Source organism: Chelon labrosus, assembly GCF_963514085.1.
Source record: "Chelon labrosus genome assembly, chromosome: 19".
Classification (NCBI taxonomy): Eukaryota; Metazoa; Chordata; class Actinopteri; order Mugiliformes; family Mugilidae; genus Chelon; species Chelon labrosus.
Genome location: NC_140352.1, coordinates 2534384 through 2557614, shown reverse-complemented (window position 1 = coordinate 2557614; position 23231 = coordinate 2534384). Strand labels below are relative to the sequence as shown.

The following is a 23231-nucleotide window of genomic DNA, read 5'->3' as shown; positions in this document are numbered from 1 at the left end:
AAATAACAGTTGTTGTTGTTTTTATAGTTTATATGATAATAGATAAATCTTTTATTATATAAAATGAGATTACTCACTGTTCCAGTGGTTGGATAGTAGGCCACCTCATACCATGTTGCTACAAAGACCCACGCTGCGTTAAAGTTCAGTCCTGGGAAGTACTCATTAATGTCGGCAGTAGCTTGTTGGAGAACGCTGCCGTTGGTGTACTGGTTGTAATAGACATGACCAGTGACTGTGTGGTCTAAATCTGTCCAGAAGGGAGCGATGATGTCCATGGATCCATTCATTGGAAACCGCTGAGGTGAGTAGCTGTCCAATGCGGTGTCAAAGGTCAGGTGTCCGTTGTGATTGACCTGGGAAAATAAAAATATTTTAATTTAAGCAAAAGAGAAAGAGTTGTAAGGTTTTAAGTACAAGAGAAATGTCAGCATATAATGTAATCATTCAATACATTATCTCACAAAAGTGAGTACAGCCCTCACATTTTTGTAAATATTTTATTATATCATTTCACGAGACCACACTGAAGACATGACACTTTGATCCAATGTAAAGTAGTCAGTGTACAGCTCGTATAACAGTGTACATTTGCTGTCCCCTCAAAATAACTCGACACACAGCCGTTAATGTCTAAACCGCCGGCAGAAATTATTTATACGTACATAAATCTGGTTGTAGCATTGTTCAAAGTACACAAAAGGTCGCTGCAGGATAATTCTAGGAGAGCTTCCGTCATCTGATCGAGAGCTCTCAGTTCCCAGGATTGGGTAAAGGGGGCCTGGAAAAGACAAAAGCTGCTTTTAACATTTCTAGATCACCACACCAAACTATTAACATGGAAGTGCAGGTGCATTTCTGAGAACAGGTGCTGTCGCTCCAGAATGAGTCACCCAGCTGCACAGCTTGACCTTTAAAGAAAATGAAAACAAGGTGAGCTCTGTTACTGGTTAAACAAGATGACCTCCTGTGTTGTTCTGCTGATATGTTGGTATTATCTTGTTGTATCAACGAGAAGGACAGGTGTATCTGCAGAGTTTGCATTTTGTACTTTTACTCTAGTGTCTGTTCTGGTCTCACCATTGAAAGTGCAGCCTCCAGATCCATGGTCAGTCTGGAAAGCCCAGCGACCGGGAACATTAACGTTGCTGCCAAGGCTGAAAGCTGAGTTGCTGCCTGTCGCATTACTGGAGAATGATCCAGGGATGATGTAATAGTGAGGAGAACCGATTGTGTCATATCCAGCCTAGAATTAAAAATGAAATGGTTGTTTATTTTTGGATTTGTAGTGGAATCTTGTGCATTTTGAATTACACACACATATATATATATATATATATATATATAACCTATAACTTTAGATCAGGGGTGGACCAGTAACATAATAACCTATAAATAAAGACAACTTCAGATGTTTTTCTTTATTTTAGTGCAAAGAAAAGAAAAACAAGTACAGGATAAAATTGTTTACATTTAATAAATTATTATTAACATTGCTGCATCTGCAGTTTTGTTCTGGGTGTACGTACACATCTGACTGAAACAGTGCAACCTAGTGGGAAAATTGGAAATAGCAGTTATGTTTTATTAAAAAGATTGCAGTTAAGCCATTAACATATAATCCTGAATATTTCTATTTTGCTTATTTTGACTATAAAAAGGTCAGAAAATATGAGAAAGAATTTTTTAATATTTTCCCAGAATAAATGGTACTTATATAATAATATCTGGCAGTTATTTACAATTTACTGTATGGTTGTAAAGCGCAACATGTCAGCTTTCAGTGGAATTTTTCCTAATTTTGTCTGCTTTAAATAGTTCTAACCTGCACAGAATGAGATGTTGAGGCAATAACCCCGTAGTTCATCAGCACAAATGAGTACTGACCACCAGAGATCAAGACTGCCTGGAATGTTGTTTGCTGAAAGAAGAAAAAAAAAAATAACAGTTGTTGTTGTTTTTATACTTTATATGATAATAAATAAATCTTTTATTATATACAATGAGATTACTCACTGTTCCAGTGGTTGGATAGTAGGCCACCTCATACCATGTTGCTACAAAGACCCACGCTGCGCTAAAGTTCAGTCCTGGGAAGTACTCATTAATGTCAGCAGTAGCTTGTTGGAGAACGCTGCCGCTGGTGTACTGGTTGTAGTAGATATGACCGGTGACTCTGTTGTCTAAATCTGTCCAGAAGGGAGCGATGATGTCTCTAGTTCCATTGACAGGAAACCGCTGAGGTGAGTAGCTGCTCCACGAGCTGTTAAAGGTCAGGTGTCCGTTGTGATTGACCTGGGAAAATAAAAATATTTTAATTTAAGCAAAAGAGAAAGAGTTGTAAGGTTTTCAGTACAAGAGAAATGTCAGCATATAATGTAATCATTCTATACATTATCTCACAAAAGTAATACACCCCTCACATTTTTGTAAATATTTTATTATATCTTTTCACGAGACCACACTGAAGATATGACACTTTGATCCAATGTAAAGTAGTCAGTGTACAGCTTGTATAACAGTGTAAATTTGCTGTCCCCTCAAAATAACTCAACACACAGCCATTAATGTCTAAACTGCTGGCAGAAATGATATTTACGTACATAAATCTGGTTGTAGGACCGTTCAAAGTACACAAAAGGTTGCTGCAGGATAATTCTAGGAGAGCTTCCATCCAGAGCTCGAGAGCTCTCAGTTCCCAGGATTGGATAGAGGGGGCCTGGAAAAGATGAAAGCTGCTTTTAACATTTCTAGATCACCACACCAAACTATTAACATCCATCATCCTCCACGCCTGGCGTGTCACAACAGGAACAAAACAAGAAAAGCACAGGTGAATACAAACTACTGAGAAACAATCAGGATTCCATAACTGAAAGTAAATACAGACGACATGCAGTGATGATGAAGTACAAAACCTTTCTAAACATAATATATAAGTATGTCACTGTATATCTTTAACTTCCTCTGCCACAAGGGTTTTTATCACAGGGATCTTGAAATGAAAAGAAGCATCATGTGAGTACTGGTATTGTTGTTGAAGAAGCTGTGACCTGTGGCTGATGTTGTTGGGGTAGTACCTGGAGCTGGTGTTGGAGCCGCTGTAGTAGGAGCTGCTGTAGTAACTGGTGCCACTGTCATGCCTTAATTTGACAGAGAAACACAGAATGGGGGGGGGGGGTAGCTGCATAAGAATAAGAAAACCTTTAATTGTCCCACAGTGGGGAAATTGCAGTTTGCAACAGCATACAGAAATGACAGAGATAGAACAGATAGTAGACATATTGCACAGACTGGTGTTAATACACCATAAGGTGTAACAATATTGCACATATTAGGAGTGCTCGCCATGGAGCCTAACAGCAGCAGGAAGGAAAGACCTCTGATCTTTCCTTCACACATCGAGGGTGAAGCAGTCTGCCACTGAAGCTGCTCCTCAGTCCTGGACCCATCGTCCAGCATGGAGGACAGTTCAGCCAGAACTCCCCCATCACCCACCTCCCCCACCGAGTCCAAGGGGCAGCCCAGGACAGAGCTGGACTTCCTGATGATCCAGCTTCTTCCTTTCCCTCTCTGCGATGCCACTGCTCCAGCAGACCACTCCACACAGGATGGCCAACGCCACCACAGAGCCTGCAGAGTGCGGCCAGTTCGAACGTCTTATATGGCAGCGATCTCACGTTGCCCATGGTAACGGAGGGGAGAACAGCGCTGAGAAGTGAAGCGTCTCTTCTTTTGTCGATGTTATTTTCCTGCTCGGCATCCACGGCGTGTCCCACGAAGCATCTCCGGGGGGGATCCCATGTCCGTCCCGAGGGAACACCACAGCGCCACGCAGGACGATCAGCCGCTCCCTCCTGTAACCAATGCGCACGCTGGCCGCTTCCTGCATAGTAACGCCGGCCGGTCTGGATGTTGTTAAAAATATTTGGCCATGGCGAGACTCCCAATAAAAAACAAAACTAAAAAAAAGTGCAATGCTGTCTGAAAAAGTATGTACAAAAGTAATCTCCACAAAAAGGGAAGCAAAAAGTGAATTAAAGTCGGAAAAAAGAGAGATCTAGTAAGAGCTGTTGCAAGCAGCTGCCAGCGTCAACCGGCGCCGCAAAAACAAACAAACAAACAAAAAAAATTCATGGTAAGCCAATCGGGCGTTGTTTACACGCAAACGCGCGCATAGCGGCGCATAGTAGGCTATCACACAAGCGATCAGAGATAGTCAGCAGCAATGGTGAGTTCGGAGCATTCAGAGGTAAAGTTGCCGTTTTCAAGGTGGAAGTATAGGCAGTGCACTACTTTAACCTCATTGAGGTAAAAGGCAAGAACGTACACTGAAGTGTTACGCTCAGGAAAAAATTGTAATTCTTAGACATAATTAAACATATTTTTTTTTTTTTTTAAAAAGTAGGCCTAACACAATAGTTACTTTCCCTGGTAACTAGTTACTTTTATAGTGGAGTAATTCAGTTACTAACGAGTTTTTTTTTTTTTTTTTTGGGGGGGGGGGGGGGGGGGAGTAACTAATAACGATAAATAATTACTTTTTAAAAGTAATGTGCCCAACACTGGCTACGAGGCAGCGTATTAACTTATCTATGTCGCCCACACTGAGGTTGAGACAGTGAATTCTTAGACCTGACACATATTGAGTGTGGTACGATCAGGGAAGTAGAAGAAACTGGAACTTTTTGAGAAAAATACTTTAAACAGATCTAAAATATCTAATCCAATCCACTTTATTTGTATAGCACATTTTTAAAACAACGAGGTTACCAAAGTGCTGCACAACAGATACACAACAGTAAAATAAAGAAAGTAAAAGTTAATACAATAAATCAAAACATATGAAAACAATAAGAAAACCATAAGATCTAAATAAAACACTGAAAAACACAAAATTACAGTAAAAAGACAGACAGAGGCCGCACAATTCTCATGCTATATTAAAAGCCAGGGAATAAAAATGAGTTTTTAGATGAGATTTAAAAGTATCCAGGGTGGGGGCCATTTTGACATGGGTGGGTAGCTCATTCCATAACTTAGGAGCTACCACTGAAAAAGCACGGTCCCCCCTGGCCTTTTGCCTACTTTTTGGCACAAGTCTCAATGCTCTCGGTGGGGTATAGACATGTATAAGGTCGGCGATATACTGAGGTGCCAAACCATTTAGTGACTTAAAAACAAATAATAAAATTTTTAAATTTATTCTAAAATGGACAGGGAGCCAGTGGAGGGATGCAAGAATGGGGGTAATGTGGTCATGCTTACGAGTTCCTGTTAAGAGACGAGCAGCCGCGTTTTGGACTAACTGCAGGCGAGCGAGAGAGGCCTGGTTAATGCCAGTGTAAAGTGCATTACAGTAGTCCAAATGGGTCGAGATAAAAGCATGAATCAAGCACTCAAAATCATTAAAAGATACAACAGATTTAATTTTAGATAAAAGCCTCAGATGATAGAAGCTGGTTTTAACTATTGAGTTTATCTGTTTATCAAGTTTAAAATCACTGTCCATTTTTACACCAAGGTTAGTGACTATGGGTTTTACATATGGCTGCAGGGAGCCCAGGTCTATAGAGGAGACACCACAGGCGCGACTGGGACCAAACACCATAACCTCAGTTTTTTCTTCATTTAAGTTTAAAAAGTTACAAGCCATCCATACCTTAACGTCTTTAAGGCATTCAAGTTTCTAAATGAAGAAAAGGTGAAGGTAATTAAGTGTAGTTTCATGTTGCTTTCCTTTTTATATGAACAAATAAGATAAAGAAACAAAGTAAGGCCTGCCACATCAATAAGTCCCACTAATGAACACCCATGCTGGGTTTTTAAGCATGTAAAGCATTAACCAGACCAGAGACCAAACCTTCTTTGAGTGGAATGTGACTGCCCAAAGAAAGGTACACTAAACTATCCAGACAGGAAGAATAAGCAGTTGAAGGGCAAAGCTTGTGTCTTTGTTGTTGAGTCAACTTTTAAATAATGCACATAATTGTGAGTCTGAACTTTGAGTTTGTTTAGAATCAAAACTAGGAAATATCACTGGATTAGAAATGTCTACAATAATCTGTTATCTAAAAGACTTTTAAACATCAGATGTGTGCCCATTTAATAATGTTAAAACCCAATAGAAACTAGAATAATCTGAAATTCGATAAAAGATGCTGAAATCAAAAGACGCAGATATTTCTCTCAGTTGTAAAGTTTACGTGATGAGGGAGTTTTTGATCGTGTGCTCCTCTTATCATCAACATTAAAGACTTTGCACGTGTAGGATTTAATAAAATCAGGATACTTACCAATAATTGCAGCAACTATCCAAAAGACAGAACAGAATATGAAGTTTTGAGCCATTTTCAGTAAATGGAAGCACAAAACTTCAGCAAAAAAGACAGACACTGAGAGCTATGAGTGGACGAGGCTTCAGCACTGAACAACCTTGGAGGATGAGAGTTCAGGTGTCTTGTACTGATGGTTTTAATGGTCAGCCACTCCTCTTATTAAGAGGAGTTCTAGGGGTAGCACATGCAACCACCTTTGGCCCCTGTTTCAGTCTCCAAAAGTAATGCAATGAATTTCTAGATTTTCTTCATCAGGATATGCAAATAATATTGCATTCAAAATGTATATTATATCACTTGTGCTGAACAAAAACTTTTATTTGATAATAAAGTATTTTCTATTTACTTATAAACTTTGCCCAAATTCTTTACTGGATTTTAACTGATTAAGAATCCAAAAGGAAAATCACAAAAACACTTAAACGTCATGAAAATTCATTCAGATTTAGATTGATTCAGATTGATGAGGCATCCACCTTAATTATTAAAAAGTATCGGTATTGGTATCGGTGATACTGGCCCTGTATTTAATACCAGATCTAGCGGTATCACGCACCTCGAGTCGGCAGCTCCCTGTTTGGCTGGATGACTGGCTGTCAATCAATCTAACTTGACCAATGGGTTTTCATGTCTGGGGGACTGAGGTGCGCTCCATTTCAGTACGCTGGTATACAGCCAGGGCGGGAAAATGGTTTAATATTAAACCACTTAGTGGGGGGTGGGGGGTGAAAAAGTTGGGTGGGGGGGTGAAAAAGTGGGGACCCCCATCCCCTACGGGTGTGATGCCCATGGATTTGTACAACTTAAAGATAAAGTGAATACACGCAATAACAAAAAAAACATTGTTATGAATAGGGGTCCGGCGGTGTCACGGTACGGGTGCCATGGTTCGGTGCACGAAGTCGTACAGCAAATATGTCTGAGTGAGCAGTCTATTAAATAAAAGAAAAAGTCAGTCTTCACTTCAATCCAGGTGGTGGTAATGAGCCTAAAAGCTGCCAACTAACGTCACTAGCCTACAGAAGAAGAAAAACAGAGATCCTCAGAGGAAGTTCTCCTACGGATCTAAATGTTGATGACAGATTGTCGTTATGTAATTGTGCTGTTTCTTTCATTCGTTGTTAATCATGTGCTGCATACTCACTTTCAGTGCAGTTAAAACCAGAATGACCAAATGGACAACCAAATGGACACCTGAAAGACAAAGAAAAATAACTTCATCATTCAGATAGATAGATAGATAGATAGATGAAATGAGCTGGGTCTGAATGTACAGTGTGATAGCAGTCTATCAGTAAGACGTTGTTACTGATTGACTGAGTGATGCTTTGTACCCTGTTTGAGGACAGAGGTGACAATAAATGGATTAAAGTCTTACACTGAATAACTAATCTGAAGAACTTTATAAGTTCTGAAGATCAAAAATAATAAAATATTAACACTGTGTTTAAAGACCACGTACTTTCCATTGTTTCTGAAATGAATGCCGGTACACGGTTCCTTTTGATGTAATCCTAATAAAATCATAAAATAAACTGCACTGCTCTTAAAGTACCACATCATAAGCTTTTCTCTGCACTACAAACTGTTTGATAGGATTTTTATTATATGCTGCCATAGAAAGAAAGAAAGATAAGACAGATAAGAAAGATAAATTGTCATGGCTGTCGGTTGGAATAGACTTACATAAACTTTATTGATCCGCAAGGGAAATTGCTTTGTCACAGTAGCTTAGTTGCACATTAAAAACAAAACAAAAACAATTATATTAATACACTCTTAAGAACCACAAGTTAAAGAAAGATTAAATAAAATAAAATGAAAACTGGGTCCTGGGTCCTTCCTGTGTGGAGTTTGCATGTTCTTCCTGTGTTTGTGTGGGTTCTCTCCAGGTACTCCAGCTTCCTCCCACCGTCCAAAGACATGCTGGTTAGAAAGGTGAGTTGTTGTACAGCTGTACTGAGAATGGTATGAAACAAATCCTGTAGCGTTCACTGTGGGAGCGGAGCTGGATCAGTCTGTTGGACAATGAGCTCCGCTGCCCCTCTATTGTCTGGTGTAGTGGATGTGACGGATTGTCCATGATGGAGAGCAGTTTATCCAGTGTCCTCCTGCCCCTCACTGAGACAAATATCTCCAGCTCACTGCCAATAACATGACCAGCCTTTTGGATCAATTTATCGATCCTACTTATGTCCTTTTTGCTGGTGCTGCTCCTTCAACAAACCACAGCAAAGTAGGAGGCGCTCGCAACAACAGACTGGTAAAAAATGTCCAGCAATTTGCTGCATACATTGAAAGACCTTAGCTTCCTCAGGAACTAGAGTCTACTCAGTTCCTTCTTGTCCACAGCATCACTGTTGTCCCTCCAGTCCAGTCTGCTGTTCATGTGGACTCCCAGGTACTATATTGGTCCACTACTTCCACCTCCAGGCCCAGGATGGTGATGGGCTCCGCTGGTGTCCTCTTCCTCCTGAAGTCAATGACTAGCTCCTTGGTCTTGTCCACAATCAGGAGTAGGTGGTTTGCCCGGGACCACTCTACAAAGTCTCCGATCAGTGTCCTGTACTCCACCTCCTGTCCATCTCTAATACACCCAACCACTGCAGAGTCATCAGATAACTTCTGCAGGTGGCAGGACCCAGAGCTGTACTAGAAATCTGAGGTGTAAAGAGTATACTGAGATTCAGTCACAGACGGGAATCCAGAGCTTGTGGTGATTATACCAGTTTATTGCCAAGACTGAGATAGCAGGTGGGAGCAGATTTGTGAGACGAAGGAGATGGGTTGATCCAGGTCGATGGGGATCCAGGGTAAGCTGAGGTTGGTATGCTGAGAGGGAGGCTTGTGAACTGGCAGAGCTGGGGGAGGCTTCCAGAGAGAGTACACGAAGGAGCAGGCAAGTTGGCGAGTTGATGAATCCAAGGAGCACTAAGGTAAGCAGAAGATCTGGCGACGAGTGGAGGACTGAACCAGGATTTTATGGACAAGGGGAGTAGATGGCTGATGAGGCTTCATTGCTTGCAGGTGTGCAGGTAAGTGGCTCCAGCTCCGCCCAGCTCCAGACCAACCTCCTGTGAGAAAAACAGAATGCCAGACACACCCAACAAATAACATACAGGGGAAGTGGGGGTTCGGTTGGAGAGCAAAGCACACTATGACGAACAGGTTTCAACTGAGAGACATGGAATGTTGGATGGATCCTAAGAGATTTGGGCAGTTCCAGGCAGACTCCAGTGGGACTGATAATCTTCAAAATCTTAAAGGGGCCAAGAAAACGAGGCGACAGCTTGCGGGAATCCATCTTCAGAAGAACATCCTTAGAAGACAACCAAATAGACTGACCTGCTTGGTACTGAGGAGCAGGAGTCCGATGGCGGTCAGCTGCTCACTTGGTCCAGGCAGAGGAATGACGAAGAGAAGAGCGGGCCTTCTCCCATACCCTCTGGCAGCGCAGAAGATGTTGCTGGATGGAAGGCACTGCCAGCTCTTTCTCCTGGCAGGGAAACAGAGGGTGCTGGTAACCCAGTGATGCTTTAAATGGCGGCATACCGGTAGCAGATGAGACCAGGGAGTTGTGGGCATATTCAATCCAGGGGAGGAAAGTGCTGCAGGAAGCAAGGTTAGCCGATACCATACAACGCAGGGACGTCTCCAGGTCCTGGTTTGCTCTCTCTCTCTGGCCATTTGACTGGGGGTGGAAACCAGAAGACAGGCTGGCCGTGGCCTCGATGCCCTGACAAAAGGCTCGCCAAACCTGTGACATAAACTGAGGTCCCCTGTCAGAAACCATGTCCACTGGGATGCCAGGTACACAAATGACATGATTAGTCACGATTAGCCGTTTCCTTGGCTGATGGCAGTTTGGAAATGGCAATGAAATGTGCTGCTTTAGAAAAACAGTCTACCACTGTAAGGATTGCAGAGTTACCCTCTAGCACCGACTGAACAGGCCAAAACGCAGGAGCGTGTTGCCTGGTCCATAGTGGGCCACCAGAAGCTGCATTTCAAAAGAGTTCGTGTTCTGTTTATACCAGGATGGCAGGAGAAGTTGCTACCATGAAACCATTCAAGCACTTGGGCTCGGGCTGACTCAGGGACAAACTGAAGGCCAGGGGGACCAGTTCCTGGGTTCCTGGGTTGAGTGCGAAGTGCCTCCTGGATACAGGACTCAATTTCCCAGGTGACTGGGGCAACTAAGCAGGAGAGAGGGAAAATAGTTTCTGGTTTATCTGGGACCTCCAGGCTGAACTGCTTTGGTTTGGTCTGGTCTCTGGTTTGACGTTGCGGGAACCAGGGCGATAGGGCGATCGCTCCATTGGCTCATGCTCAGGTCTGGAGAGATTGTAAAGGCGGCGTGAAGGGAGGGGGGCGCCAGGGAGCAGGTCTATCGAGCAATCATAGTGCCACCAAGGTCTGGGGTCTCAGGAGAGTGATTCACTCCTTTAGGAGGACAGTAGGCAGACTTTAAATAGTTCTCAAAGCAAAACGTGCTCCAACTCAAGACTTTACCACCAGACCAATCCATGTTGGGGTTGTGTAGCTTCAACCAAGGGAGCCCAAGAATGAGTGGTGTACTGGGTGAGGAAATAATGAGGAGGCGTATTGATTCTCTATGGTTTCCAGAACCAACAAGCACGAGGGGCTGGGTGCAGTGAGTTACTCTGGCCAGGAATCTCCCATCCACAGCTAGAGCAGTCCAAGTCTCCTTCAAAGGCTCAAGACTTATACCTGCTTGTTCTGCCACCTGTTGATCAAGGAAATTCTCCTCAGCCCCCAAGTCCACCAACGCCAACATGGGTAGAGAAAATGTGTTACAACAGAGAGAAGCAGGCAACTGAAAACGGTTTAACTCCTCTTTGGGGGACAAGGGGAGTAGATGGCTGACGAGGCTCCATTGCTTGCAGGTGTGCAGGTAGGTAGGTAGGTAGGTAGATAGATAGATAGATAGATAGATAGATAGATAGATAGATAGATAGATAGAAGCGCTTACTTGACACAGACAGAATTCTCTGCTTTTTGTCCACTGGGACAAGCTGCAGTCTATCAGTAAGACGTTGTTACTGATTGACTGAGTGATGCTTTGTACGCTGTTTGAGGACAGAGGTAACAATAACCGGATGAAAGTCTTACACTGAAGAACTTATTAAACTAATAAAACATTGTGTTTAAAGATCACGTACTTTCCATGGTTTCTGAAATGACTGCCAGTACACGGTTCATTTTGATGTAATCCTAATAAAATCATAAAATAAACTGCACTGCTCTTAAATTACCACATCATAAGCTTTTCTCTGCACTACAAAACTGTTTATTAGAATTTTTATTATATGCTGCCATAGATAAGACAGAAGAAAGAAAGATAAGAAAGATAAATTGTCACGGCTGTCTGTTGGAACCGACTTAGACTTAGATAAACTTTATTGATCCGCAAGGGAAATTGCTTGGTCACAGTAACTTAGTTGCACATTAAAATAAAAAAATAAAAAAATACACTCTTAAGAACCTTGAGTAAAAGAATGATTAAATAACATAAAATGAAAACTGGGTAAGGGGTCCTTTCTGTGTTTACATGTTCTCCCTGTGTCTGCGTGGGTTCTCTCCAGGTACTCCAGCTTCCTCCCACTGTCCAAAGACATGCTGGTTAGGTTCATTGGTGATTCTAAATTGGCCGTAGGTATGAATGTGAGTGTGAATGGTTGTCTGTCTCTCTGTGTTAGCCCTGTGATAGACTGGCGACATGTCCAGGGTGTACCCTGCATCTCGCCCGATGACAGCTGCGATAGGCTCCAGCAGACCCCGTGACCCTTCACAGGAATAAGCGGTTACAGAAGATGAATGAATGAACAAATGTACCAAAAACAGAGACGGAAAAATATATATTATATACACAGGAATGATAGTAAGGTGCAATAGTGTCCATTAAAATGAATAACAAGGAGTTATCTGTTACAGAAAGGTGAGTTATTGTACAGCTGGACAGAGAATGGTATGAAAGAAATCCTGTAACGTTCACTGTGGGAGCGGAGCTGGATCAGTCTGTTGGACAATGAGCTCCGCTGCCCCTCTATTGTCTGGTGTAGTGGATGTGACGGATTGTCCATGATGGAGAGCAGTTTGTCCAGTTTCCTCCTGTCCCTCACTGAGACAAACATCTCCAGCTCACTGCCAATAACATGACCAGCCTTTTGGATAAATTTGTCAATCCTACTTATGTCCTTTTTGCTGGTGCTGCTCCCTCAACAAACCACAGCAAAGTAGAAGGTGCTCGCAACAACAGACTGGTAAAAAATCTCCAGCAACTTGCTGCATACGTTGAAAGACCTTAGCTTCCTCAGGAACTAGAGTCTACTCAGGCCCTTCTGGTATACAGCATCGCTGTTGTCCCTCCAGTCCAGTCTATTGTTCATGTGGACTCCCAGGTACTTATAGTGGTCCACTACTTCCACCTCCAGACCCTGGATGGTGATGGGCTCCGTTGGTGTCCTCTTCCTCCTGAAGTCAATGACCAGCTCCTTGGTCTTGTCCACATTCAGGAGTAGGTGGTTTGCCTGGGACCACTCCACAAAGTCCGCGATCAGTGTCCTGTACTCCACCTCCTGTCCATCTCTAATACACCCAACCACTGTAGAGTCATCAGATAACTTCTGCAGGTGGCAGGACCCAGAGCTGTACTGGAAATCTGAGGTGTAAAGAGTACATTAAGATTCAGTCACAGACCAAGAATCAAGAGATTGTGGTGATTATACCAGTTTATTGCCAAGACTGAGATAGCAGGTGGGAGCAGATTTGTGAGACGATGGATCTCCTGTCAAGCTTAGTGAATATGGTTGCTCCATGGAGTGGAGTAAAAGCTGAGTCAATGAGGGGCAGAGGGTATTTATTCTTGACAGTGATATTATTAAACGGCCTGAAATCTATGCAGGGTCTTAATGTAGAGTCTTTCTTGGGTACAAAAAGGAATCCGGCTCCAAGTGGGGACGAAGAAGTTTGGATAATCCCTGCATCCAGGAATCCCGGATGTATGCGGGAGGGGGGCGCCAGGGAGCAGGCCTATCGAGCAATCATAGTGCCTATGTGGGGGCAGAGAGAGTGCTTTAGACTTACTAAATACCTGCTGTAGGTCATGCTAAACACCACAGATGTCTGGGGGCTCAGGAGAAGGATCCACTCCTGTAGGAGGATAGTAGGCAGGCTTTAAACAGTTCTCCAAGCAAAAGGTGCTCCAACTTAAGACTTTACCACCAGACCAATCCGTGTTGGGGTTGTGTAGCTTCAACCAGTGGAGCCCAAGAATGAGTGGTGTACTTATATATACCTTTACACATTCTACCTCACTATACTTTATTTTTTATCCAGGTTTCTGACTGTAATTCCTCCAGTGTCTGTGTAGTGATGGTACTATCTATCTATCTATCTATCTATCTACAAAGCTGATCTTCATTCATTCATTCATTCACCTTCTATACCCGCTTATTCCTGTTAAGGGTTGTGGGGGTCTGCTGGAGCCTATCCCAGCTGTCATCGGGCGAGATGCAGGGGTACACCCTGGACAGGTCGCCAGTCCATCGCAGGGCCAACATAGAGACAGACAACCATTCACAATCACACTCACATCTACGGCCAATTTAGAATCACCAATTAACCTAATGAGCATGTCTTTGGATGGTGGGAGGAAGCCGGAGTACACGGAGAGAACCCATGCAGACACAGGGAGAACAAGCAAACTCCACACAGAAAGGCCAGCTGGTCCATGGACAAAGCTGATCTATAAAACACAATTATACTTTTTAATCTCATGCTGCCCTCTGCTGTTACAAAATTAAACTACCATGATTGAAGAAACCTAAAGGTGAGATATGTTGGAAATTATATATTCAAGTCTGCAAAACAAATGTTCACCTGCTGCCTTAAAAACACGAGGATGTGTTTCTCATGAAGCTCAGTTAAGACTAATGATCATTCATTCTAGTCAAGTTTGTGTTGAGGACACAGAGAGAGGCCAGAACCATGAAAGCAAAATTTGTTTAATACAAACTCAAAACCCAGAACTTTAACATGCTGCAGGGAAGACAAAAACACAACTCCAAAACCAAAACCAAAACAAGAAAAGGTGTAACATCACAGACAACTTGACAGAGGGCAAAGGCAGGGTTTTATATATACACATGTGGGCTGATGAAATAATGAGAGACAGGTGAGACTAATGAGGGGCGGAGCATGTAGACAAAAGGCACAAGGTAAGACAAGTGAGGTGTGAACAAAAACAGGAAGTAAAACTTAAAACAAAATTTGAATTTACTGTGAGAATATCTGGCAGTTACATTTCAATAAACTAACAATACTTTTACTTTTACAAACATACTATTATTATCATTACTTATATTTATGTGATTCGATCTAGTGTTTGATTGCAGTTATAATTTCATTTGTAGTTAGTGAAGGAATATTCAGACAAAGATGGTAATAGACAAGTTCACAGATTTATCTAACGTTTAGATCACCGACACCTTTGATTGTTGATTTATTTTAACCTTATTTTTGTATAACTGGACCACGTCTGGTCTCTAGATCAGAGTCTTAGCTGTCAGCAAACTGATGAGCAGAGTCACCATCGGTGTCAGATGGCAGGAAGCAGAGCTTGACATTCGGATTTCTGAAAGAACAAGAACCAAAGTTTACTGTGTCAGTCAGAGCTCCAGGTGTCAGAAAGGCCACCCCTGTGCGCATGCGCCAGTTAGAACATTCCCGTTTCTTAGTTTACCTTAAAAGTTAGATGCAGCAGTGACTTGGTAGAAAAAACCTTTGTGTGCCTTGTGCGTAATTGCCCAAAATAAGTAAGTAACCCTGTACAAATACTAAGTGTTAAGTCTGTTTTTACTGTAGTATTTAAGTGATTGGTTTATAATTTACCATTTGCCTGTAAAACCGTTCGCATGTAGCTTATAGAGCTAACTTCAAAGGACTTTCTGCCGTTAAATTTCATTTCATGATTTAGATTTCTGCTGCTGTTTGGTGTGAATGTTACGTGATTTGTGTCTGAGGAAAGTTAGCAATCAGTTAGAATATTAGTTTACATCATTCCAGTCGATTCTGTTGCAGTATTTCATTTCATTTCAATTTAAACAGTCACGTCGCTGGATAATTAGACAGTGCGTTCCCCTTTCCAGTGACGCATATGACCACTAGGTGGCACCATTGTAGCATGATAGGGGTTGTATAGTAGAAGAACTTAGTTTGTTTTATTTCAGACCACACATACACACATAGAGATATTTGAGTTGAAATAGACATTTCATTGGAAACTTGCCCTTTGTGCTTTGCTGTGCTGTAATGTACCCTTGACTTCAAGTAAACATCGGTTTGCATAATTCCAGTTTCCTGTGTTCTGATCGACACACCGGTGAGACACCCATATTCATCCTTACATACAGTCCAGCTTTAACAACCTACGCCACACGATAGAACACCAGGTCAGGGGTCAAACATGTGGCCTGCGGGGCCAAAACTGGCCAGACGAGGGTCTAAGCTGGCCCCACAGGATGAATTTGAAAAGGAAGACAAGGAGAAGAAGAAGGAGGACGGAGGAAGAGGGGGAGGAGGAAGACCAGGAAGGGGGGAGAATGAGGAAGAGGAGGAGGACGAGATGAGAAGGAAAAGTGGAATCAGGAGAATAAGGAAGAGGAGAAGAAGAAAGAGGAAGGAGGAAGAGATAAAAAAGGATAAGGAAAAGTAGATAGAAGGAGGAGGAGGAGAAGAAGAAGGAGGAAGATGAAAATGAGAAAGAAAGAAGAGGAGGAGAAGGGGGAGAGAATAGGGAAGAGGAAGAGGAGGTGAGAAGGAAGAATGGAAGGAGGAGAAGAAGGAAGAGGAGAAGCAGGGCCGTCGCGAGAAGGCAAGCAAACCAAGCAATTGGTTAAGAATAAAATGCAACGACAAACTGTGTGAGCGCCCCTTTGATAGTTAATGCAGTAAAGTGCAATGACACTGTTATCGGGATCCCCCTCAAGGGGGCCCCTCTCAGTCGTCGCTGACAGCAGCCAGCCAGCCAGGTTCGTGATCTCTGCTGCCGGCAAAATATAAAACCTCGGGAGTCACAATGAAGCGGAATTATTCCGTCAGGAAGCCAAAAGAGGAAGAAGAAAAAGGAAGAGGAGGATAAGAAAAAACAAGATAGTGGTAAGTGATAAATTACACTGGATAAAATAGCTCTACTTGTCTTGTACAAATGGTGTAATTTCGCAGCAGGTACTGTAGGCTAGCAAAAAAATGGTTATGTTAGCTACCTGCCTGACGGCCAATGCTGCTTGTAACAAACTAGAACAGTCAGTGTAATCCTATGTGTGTGTGTGTGTGTGTGTGTGTACATACTATTTATGTTACAACCTGCACTCTTTATAGGTTGTTTGTGAACAAGATGGCAGTGTTTTATTCTCTCACTTTGTGAGAACTGACAAATGTTAATGTGAGTGTATGTATGTATGTATATATATATATATGTGTGTGTGTGTGTGTGTGTGTGTGTGTGTTTAAGTATGTTGGATTTAGTTATTGTGCACTTTTTTGTGGTGTTTTTTTGCAAATGTTCAAATGTTTTGCACAGAATATGCAACAGCAGTATTTTCACTATTTTATTTATATAAAGTGTGGGTGAACTTAAACTGTATGGCTATGCTGTGGTTCCTGTAGGCTTTGCGTGGGGGGGGGCCTCCATGACCATTTTGCTTGGGGCCCCTAAATTAATTGAAACGGCCCTGAGGAGAAGAAGAAGGAGAAGGAGGAAGAGATAAAAAAGGATGAGGAAAAGTAGATGGGGAAGGAGGAAAAAGCAGGAGAAGAAGAAGGAGGAAGAAGAAATGGGAGGAGGAAGAGCAGGAGGAGGGGCGCATGTGGAAGAGGAGGACATGGAGAAGATGAGAAGGAAGAATGGAAGGAGGAGAAGAAGGAAGAGAAGAAGATGAAGGAGAAGGAGGAAGATGAAAATGAGAAAGAAAGAAAGAAGAAGAAGGGGGAGGAGGAAGGAGAAGAAGAAGAGAAAAAGGAAAAAGAAAGAGAGGGCGAGGGGGAAGATGAGGAGAAGGAGGAGGGAGACGACAGGAAAGAGGAAGAGAGAAAAGAGGATGAAGATAAGTAGATGGAGAAGGAGGAGAAGAGGAAGGAGGAGGAGATAAAAACATGGAAGAAGAAGGGGAGGATGAAGAGGAGAAGGAGGAGAAGGAAGAAGAAAGTGCAAAAATGACACAGAAGATATCAACTGCATCTTCTTCTACTTCTTAAATTTGTCTCCTGTTCCTAAGTAGTCCTCCAAGAGTTGAAGACATAACACCAACATGAGAAACCAGAACTAAACACTAGATGGCAGCACTGAGCTGGACGTCCCTGCTCTGTGTCCTAAACTAGAATCTGTTGTAAAAACCAGAGACAGCTTTACCTCTCCCGGTCCTGCTGTGTGGACTCATGACCAGCGGTCCCAGTGAGATGGCTGCAGTATTTTCGGGCTTCACGTCCCTCTTGACTCGCCCATGGTAACCAGGGTAACAGTGCTGCAGGAAAAATAAATCAACATTAAAGGATGTCTCTCACTACAACCACCGACTCAATCATATCTGAACGTACAGCCGTGCAGTCGTTGTTGCTCAGGAGACACAGGTGGACTCGACAGTGCAGGTAGATGGTTGTGAAGTTGGTGAAGGTGAACATCCTGAAGGAGAAGCGGGCCGCGGTGGAGACGCCGTTCTGGATCAGCTCCACTGTCCCGTCTGCTGGGTTAGGACACCTGGAAGACAGAGACGCCCAGGTTACAACTTACGCCCAGAGAGAGCAGGCTGGGTCGTTTAGTCGAGGTGGAAGGAGCTCTTTTACTCTGCAGTGATGAGATCCCAGCGGACAGGGTAGTCTGTGTTGACCGGCGTGGCCCAGCAGGAGTCCAGGATGGTGGAGATCTGGTGCAGATCGATGCCGTCCGTCCGTACCTCCACGTACAACGTCTGGTCCACATCCATATTGATGTTGCTGTTATTGCTACTTGCCAGAGAGAAGCGGAAGCCAGCGTCCTCGTAGGGAATCGTTCTGATGTTATAGCGTCCCTGGCCGGAGGGAAGCTTCTTACTCACAACGCTGCAAGAAAACAACACGTACAGGAATCAGGTTTGTGGAGCGAATACAGTCTACATGACATCTGTTAGACAGACATGACTTGATGGAATCTCTGTTACATGTTCTGGATAAAAACTGTCAATGACAGGCCCTTATAACCCCACCCCTCAAGTAGTGTTGCCTTGACAACCATTCAGCGTATTGGTAGAGTACGGCGGTGTGGCGCTCTGAAGCCACATCAGTCCATCTATTTGTGATGGAGTTGAACCCAGAACAACAGATTTGTCTGAAAGTTTGTGGTACAGTTCATGGTCGGCATAAGTAGATTTTCTGGTAAATGTACGCAAAGTAACACCACATCACTGTCACCGCTTCACTGACGATATATCAAGATGAAATGTGGGTTCGCTTCACTAGCAACGTCGCTAATAGCACACAGGTCCTGGGGCGGTGTCACGCTCAGAACAAATGATCTACGTCACAAATGGCTCAAATATGAAATGTAATCACTTTTATCAAAAAGTGCACTTGACCAAGTGTGCTGTTGAGGATACATTTGGTATTAAGGTTCACAAAAATCAATGAAACATGCAGAGAAGACAGGATTATTCACCTTTCTATGGGGCTGATGCCCACAGACATGGAAATGGCCTGAGTCAGAGGGTATTCACAGGAGAAAAGCAGATTGATCTTCCTCCTGCGGCTGATGAGGCTCCCGTGAGGATCCACTTGACCCAGAATGGCGTTCTCATACATGAAATGGGTTCCATTGCTCTGAAAATAGAAAATGATAACAAGGTGCGTGTGTCAGGGGTGTCAGACTCATTTTAGTTTGGGGGGGCTACATACAGCCCTACAAACAACATAATAATATTATAACCTAATATAACCGTTGTATACCAATCATACCACAATCTATAATCCTATTCAGCCTGCTTTGATACTGTGACAGCGTTTAGAGCGTACCCTGAGAGTTGTCCCACAGATCTGGTCATCGTTGTCAAAGTGGAACACCAGGCGTCCGTCCTGGAGTGTCCCTTTGCAGGAGTCATCCCGCAAATGGAGGGCGTCGGTGTGGAAGCCAGCTTCAAACAGCTGGCAGCGGGACACAGACATGGTGCCTGAACTGCTCACACAAGAGATCGATGAGTCTGAAAGAGAGATAAACAGTTTGTACTCAAACAATGCCGGCTACGCTGCAAATTAAATACATGATTTTAAGAAGAGCCGCCCTCACCGTAGCTCTCATTGTTGGGCCGATGATGGTTCTCATCACAAAAGCAGCCGTAGACGCCATTCTTCTCACCACACCACTCGTACTCTGTGCAGTTGAGCTGTTCACAGGGATCTGAGTCAGCATCAGCTGCAGAAAGAGTTAGATAGAAACAAATCAGAAAGAAAGTTTTTTTTCTTTTTTTTTTTTCCTCTTAATCTCTGATGTTCAGGGGTTCCAACATACCACAGTGCAGAGCAGAGCGCCACGCTGGGATTAGCCCCGTAACAGAGCAGGTTCTCTCGTAGGCAGTGACGGCAGAACACAGCATGCCGTTGGCTGGGGTGTACAGGCAGAGGTCGTAGACGCAGGAGCTGAAGAAGGGCTGGGGGTCAGAGTGCAGGTGACAGGCACTGAATGGGCCGCTGGTGTTGGTGATGATGCTGCAGAGTTCTGAGTATTCTTCCACAAAGGTGCAGTCACTCAAACCACCACTTCTCTCATCGGTAGAGCCACATCTAGGGAAGATATTGTACGTTTGATACTGGGACTTTGTCACAACACATTTCTATAACTAATTGCTCTTTTGCCAATAAAATGTAGAAGTACATGATGTGGATTCAAATATGTGCTATTTAACCCTTAAATACCTGAAACTCAAACTGTATTTTTTTGCTTATTTTACCTATTAAAAAGTCAGAACTGGTTGTCCTGTGTGTTAAGAGTTTTTGCCCATTTTTCCCAGAATAACTGGAACTTTAAATATTTACTGCATCTTGTAAGAGTGTAATAATCTTCCAAGCGAAGCGCAAGTGGAATTAGTTAAAGTGCAACATCTCAGCTTTCAGAAACCTTTGAAATTTCTCCAATAGCGCAAACCATAATATAATTATTTTAATCCAAAGCACACTAGTGCAAACGTGTCACCAGCGGCAGCAAAGGTTTTCAAATGGCAGTGACGACAAGTTAATATCACTACCCGGCCAGCCTGAGGCAGATGGGTCCCTCCATATGAGCTTAAGTTCTGCTCAAGGTTTCTTCCTTTTAAAAGGGAGTTTTTCCTGCCACTGTCACCTTCATGCTTGCTCTGGGGGTTTCAGACCGGATGTTGTAAAGCGTCTTGAAACAATCTGTATTGTTATTGACTGTTATTGTTATTGCTATATAAATAAAACTGAATTGAAACTTGAGCTTCTGTTTAGGATATCCTTGCTCACCCTGGTTGGCTTGTGGATGCCTTCCAACTGTCTCCAAAGTCGTTGTCATCTTGTGCCAGCGTGCCATTGCGCAGGACTTTGTCATCCTGAGAGTCACCGTTGAAGTTCCCGCACATCCCGATGACTCTGTTTCCACGGTTTTGGTCAACTCTGACCAGCAAGGTGCTCCGGCCGTCAAACTGGACTTTTATGTCGTTGGCGTCCACCACTATGTAGCTTCCCTGCGTCGTCACCTGAGCTAATGTTCCTGCAGCGATGGGAAGAGATGCCTCCACGTGATTGACCTGAGAGGAAGACAGACAGGAAGTGAGGAGTTGTTGTTGTTGTTGCCTGTGTCCATATCAGACAAATGTTGTCCATCTTGAAAGTAAAAGAAGAGTTTACCTTTACTCGTTTGTTGGGTCCAATCCTGACGTACACACTCTCTGGTTGGTTTGAGAGGTAAATATCCACTGCTGACACAAAGGACACACGGTTGTTGCCGCGGTGATTGTTGGTGGCGATTACCCTAAACTGGGTTTCATTGGTCCCGTGGCTCACACTCTCTGTGATGGTGTAGGAGCACGTTCCCTGGAAATGAGCCAGCGCTCCATCAAATGTGACGTAGTGTGGGTCTCCCCACACAGTGCAAGTGGGCATGGCGTCAAAACAGCCCAGCTGGCCGTTTCTGATGGTGCACTCTTGTGCAGGAGTACAAGATGTAGCAGAGCAGCGCAGGTCGTTGGGAGCATGGCATTCACAATGCTGGGAGCAGCCGTCGGTCCAGAAGGTCTCACCGTCCTGAAGCATGTCAGAAAAAGAAGACACTTTCAAAATAATAACACTGTGAAGAATTGTGGATAATAAAGAGGAACCCGTTATTTCCAAAAGTTACATCTTTAGCTTCTTCTTCGTCTTGTTACTCAAATGTTCCTTTGGGACCTTAATGATAGTAACACCTGTGCCATAAGTTTCATCCCTTTCCTTCAACCCCTTTAATATCTTCCCTTCAACACTTTTCATTCCTTACCTTTGACCTTTCTCGTCCTTGCCCTTCGATACCTCTCATTTCTTCCCTTCGACACTTTTCATTCCTTTTTTTGACAATTTCCATCCCTTATCTTCAACCCCTCTAATCCCTCCATCCATTTTCTTCTCATGTCCTGTGTGCCAGTTGAATCAAATTGAATCTGTTAAGGCGTGGTCTTTGTTTGTGAACTGTGACTTAACTTCATCAGATCGTTTTAGACAAACACAGATGAAGTGATTTAAATGTGTCTTACATTATAGTAGAATCCGTCGTATTGGCAGCCACAGCTTTCCACAGGGACACAACTAGATCCACTCCTTTGGAAGCCTTCGTCACAGAAACATCCCTCGGAGCAAACCTGCTCACAGGTGGCATCAGTGCTATGGGCACAGGTGTGGCCACAGTCAGTACCACACAGCTCATAATGGCTGTTGGCTGGACAGTCAAGTCCTTAATAAGTGAGGAAGACAATAACAGATTCATCATCAACAGTCATTTCAATAAATGTGAAGATGTGCAACCACAGCATTCATACACCAGTGTCATGCACTTGGAGCAACCTATGGTTCAGTGTCTTGTTCAAGGACACTTCGGCATGTGGTCCACGTACCACTGAACCACAGCCGCCCCGATCTAAAACACTGGTTTACTCACTGCATGTGGTGTTCTGTCTCCAAGGGTAGATTCGGACATTAGCAGACTGACAGGCACTGATGTACGTTTCGATGGCCCTGCACAGAAGATCCTGGCCTTGATTTCCCGACACACAAACGTCAAACACACAGTCATTGAAATATGGCGTTGGGTCCACCTGCTCGTGGCAGAAGCTGAACGGGCCATCTGCTGCTCGAATCACCTGACACTGAGCTCTAGCAGGACCCTCATCAGTGCAACGGGGGCAGGAGGAACCACAGCCATCGCTGCAGGTGTAGTTGCCAGGCACCTTCCAAGCTGATCCAAACTCGTGTGGCCCAGTAACTGTTGCTCCAGATGGAGTTTGGAATTCATCATTGGGATTCCCATTAAAGTTCCCACACAGTCCACATGTTTGTCCTCTAATGAAGATAATGAAGAGAAAATAAATAAATCAGACTAAAGACTATTAGGCCAAGACCATGTATTACACCACCATCATTGACAGAGGCCAAAACAACCCGAGAGCCCTCTTCTCGACTATTAATAAGCTCACCCAGCCCGCCAAATCCTTCCTACTTACCCCATCCACTCAACTCTGTTGTGAATTCCTTGACTTCTTCCAAAGCAAAATTAGCTTGATCTACAAACAGCTCCAGACTACCCAGACCACCCTTGATGATGTCCCCCCCTCCCCCTGTGCAACACTCAACAGATCCTTTTCT

At 43.5% G+C, this 23231-nt stretch overlaps 2 protein-coding genes across 2 annotated transcripts in view; both read right to left on the bottom strand.

Annotated features, from left to right (window-relative positions):
• LOC311504232 (alpha-tectorin-like) overlaps positions 1–11136 on the bottom strand; it is a gene marked incomplete at its 5' end in the record, with an annotated part of 28859 nt that extends 17723 nt beyond the window's left edge. The window contains 10 exons of the mRNA XM_084567245.1: positions 78–356; positions 666–781; positions 1081–1246; positions 1826–1921; positions 2017–2295; positions 2604–2719; positions 9684–9693; positions 9781–10074; positions 10373–10534; positions 11002–11136. Of these exons, the coding sequence (XP_084423371.1) occupies positions 78–356; positions 666–781; positions 1081–1246; positions 1826–1921; positions 2017–2295; positions 2604–2719; positions 9684–9693; positions 9781–10074; positions 10373–10534; positions 11002–11136 (1653 nt within the window). The remainder of the gene's footprint in view (positions 1–77; positions 357–665; positions 782–1080; positions 1247–1825; positions 1922–2016; positions 2296–2603; positions 2720–9683; positions 9694–9780; positions 10075–10372; positions 10535–11001) is intronic.
• LOC311504322 (alpha-tectorin-like) overlaps positions 1–23231 on the bottom strand; it is a gene marked incomplete at its 5' end in the record, with an annotated part of 51465 nt that overhangs the window by 19141 nt on the left and 9093 nt on the right. The window contains 11 exons of the mRNA XM_084567340.1: positions 17770–17881; positions 17955–18114; positions 18201–18455; positions 19048–19208; positions 19401–19585; positions 19672–19797; positions 19894–20165; positions 20865–21148; positions 21249–21644; positions 22127–22323; positions 22528–22928. Of these exons, the coding sequence (XP_084423466.1) occupies positions 17770–17881; positions 17955–18114; positions 18201–18455; positions 19048–19208; positions 19401–19585; positions 19672–19797; positions 19894–20165; positions 20865–21148; positions 21249–21644; positions 22127–22323; positions 22528–22928 (2549 nt within the window). The remainder of the gene's footprint in view (positions 1–17769; positions 17882–17954; positions 18115–18200; positions 18456–19047; positions 19209–19400; positions 19586–19671; positions 19798–19893; positions 20166–20864; positions 21149–21248; positions 21645–22126; positions 22324–22527; positions 22929–23231) is intronic.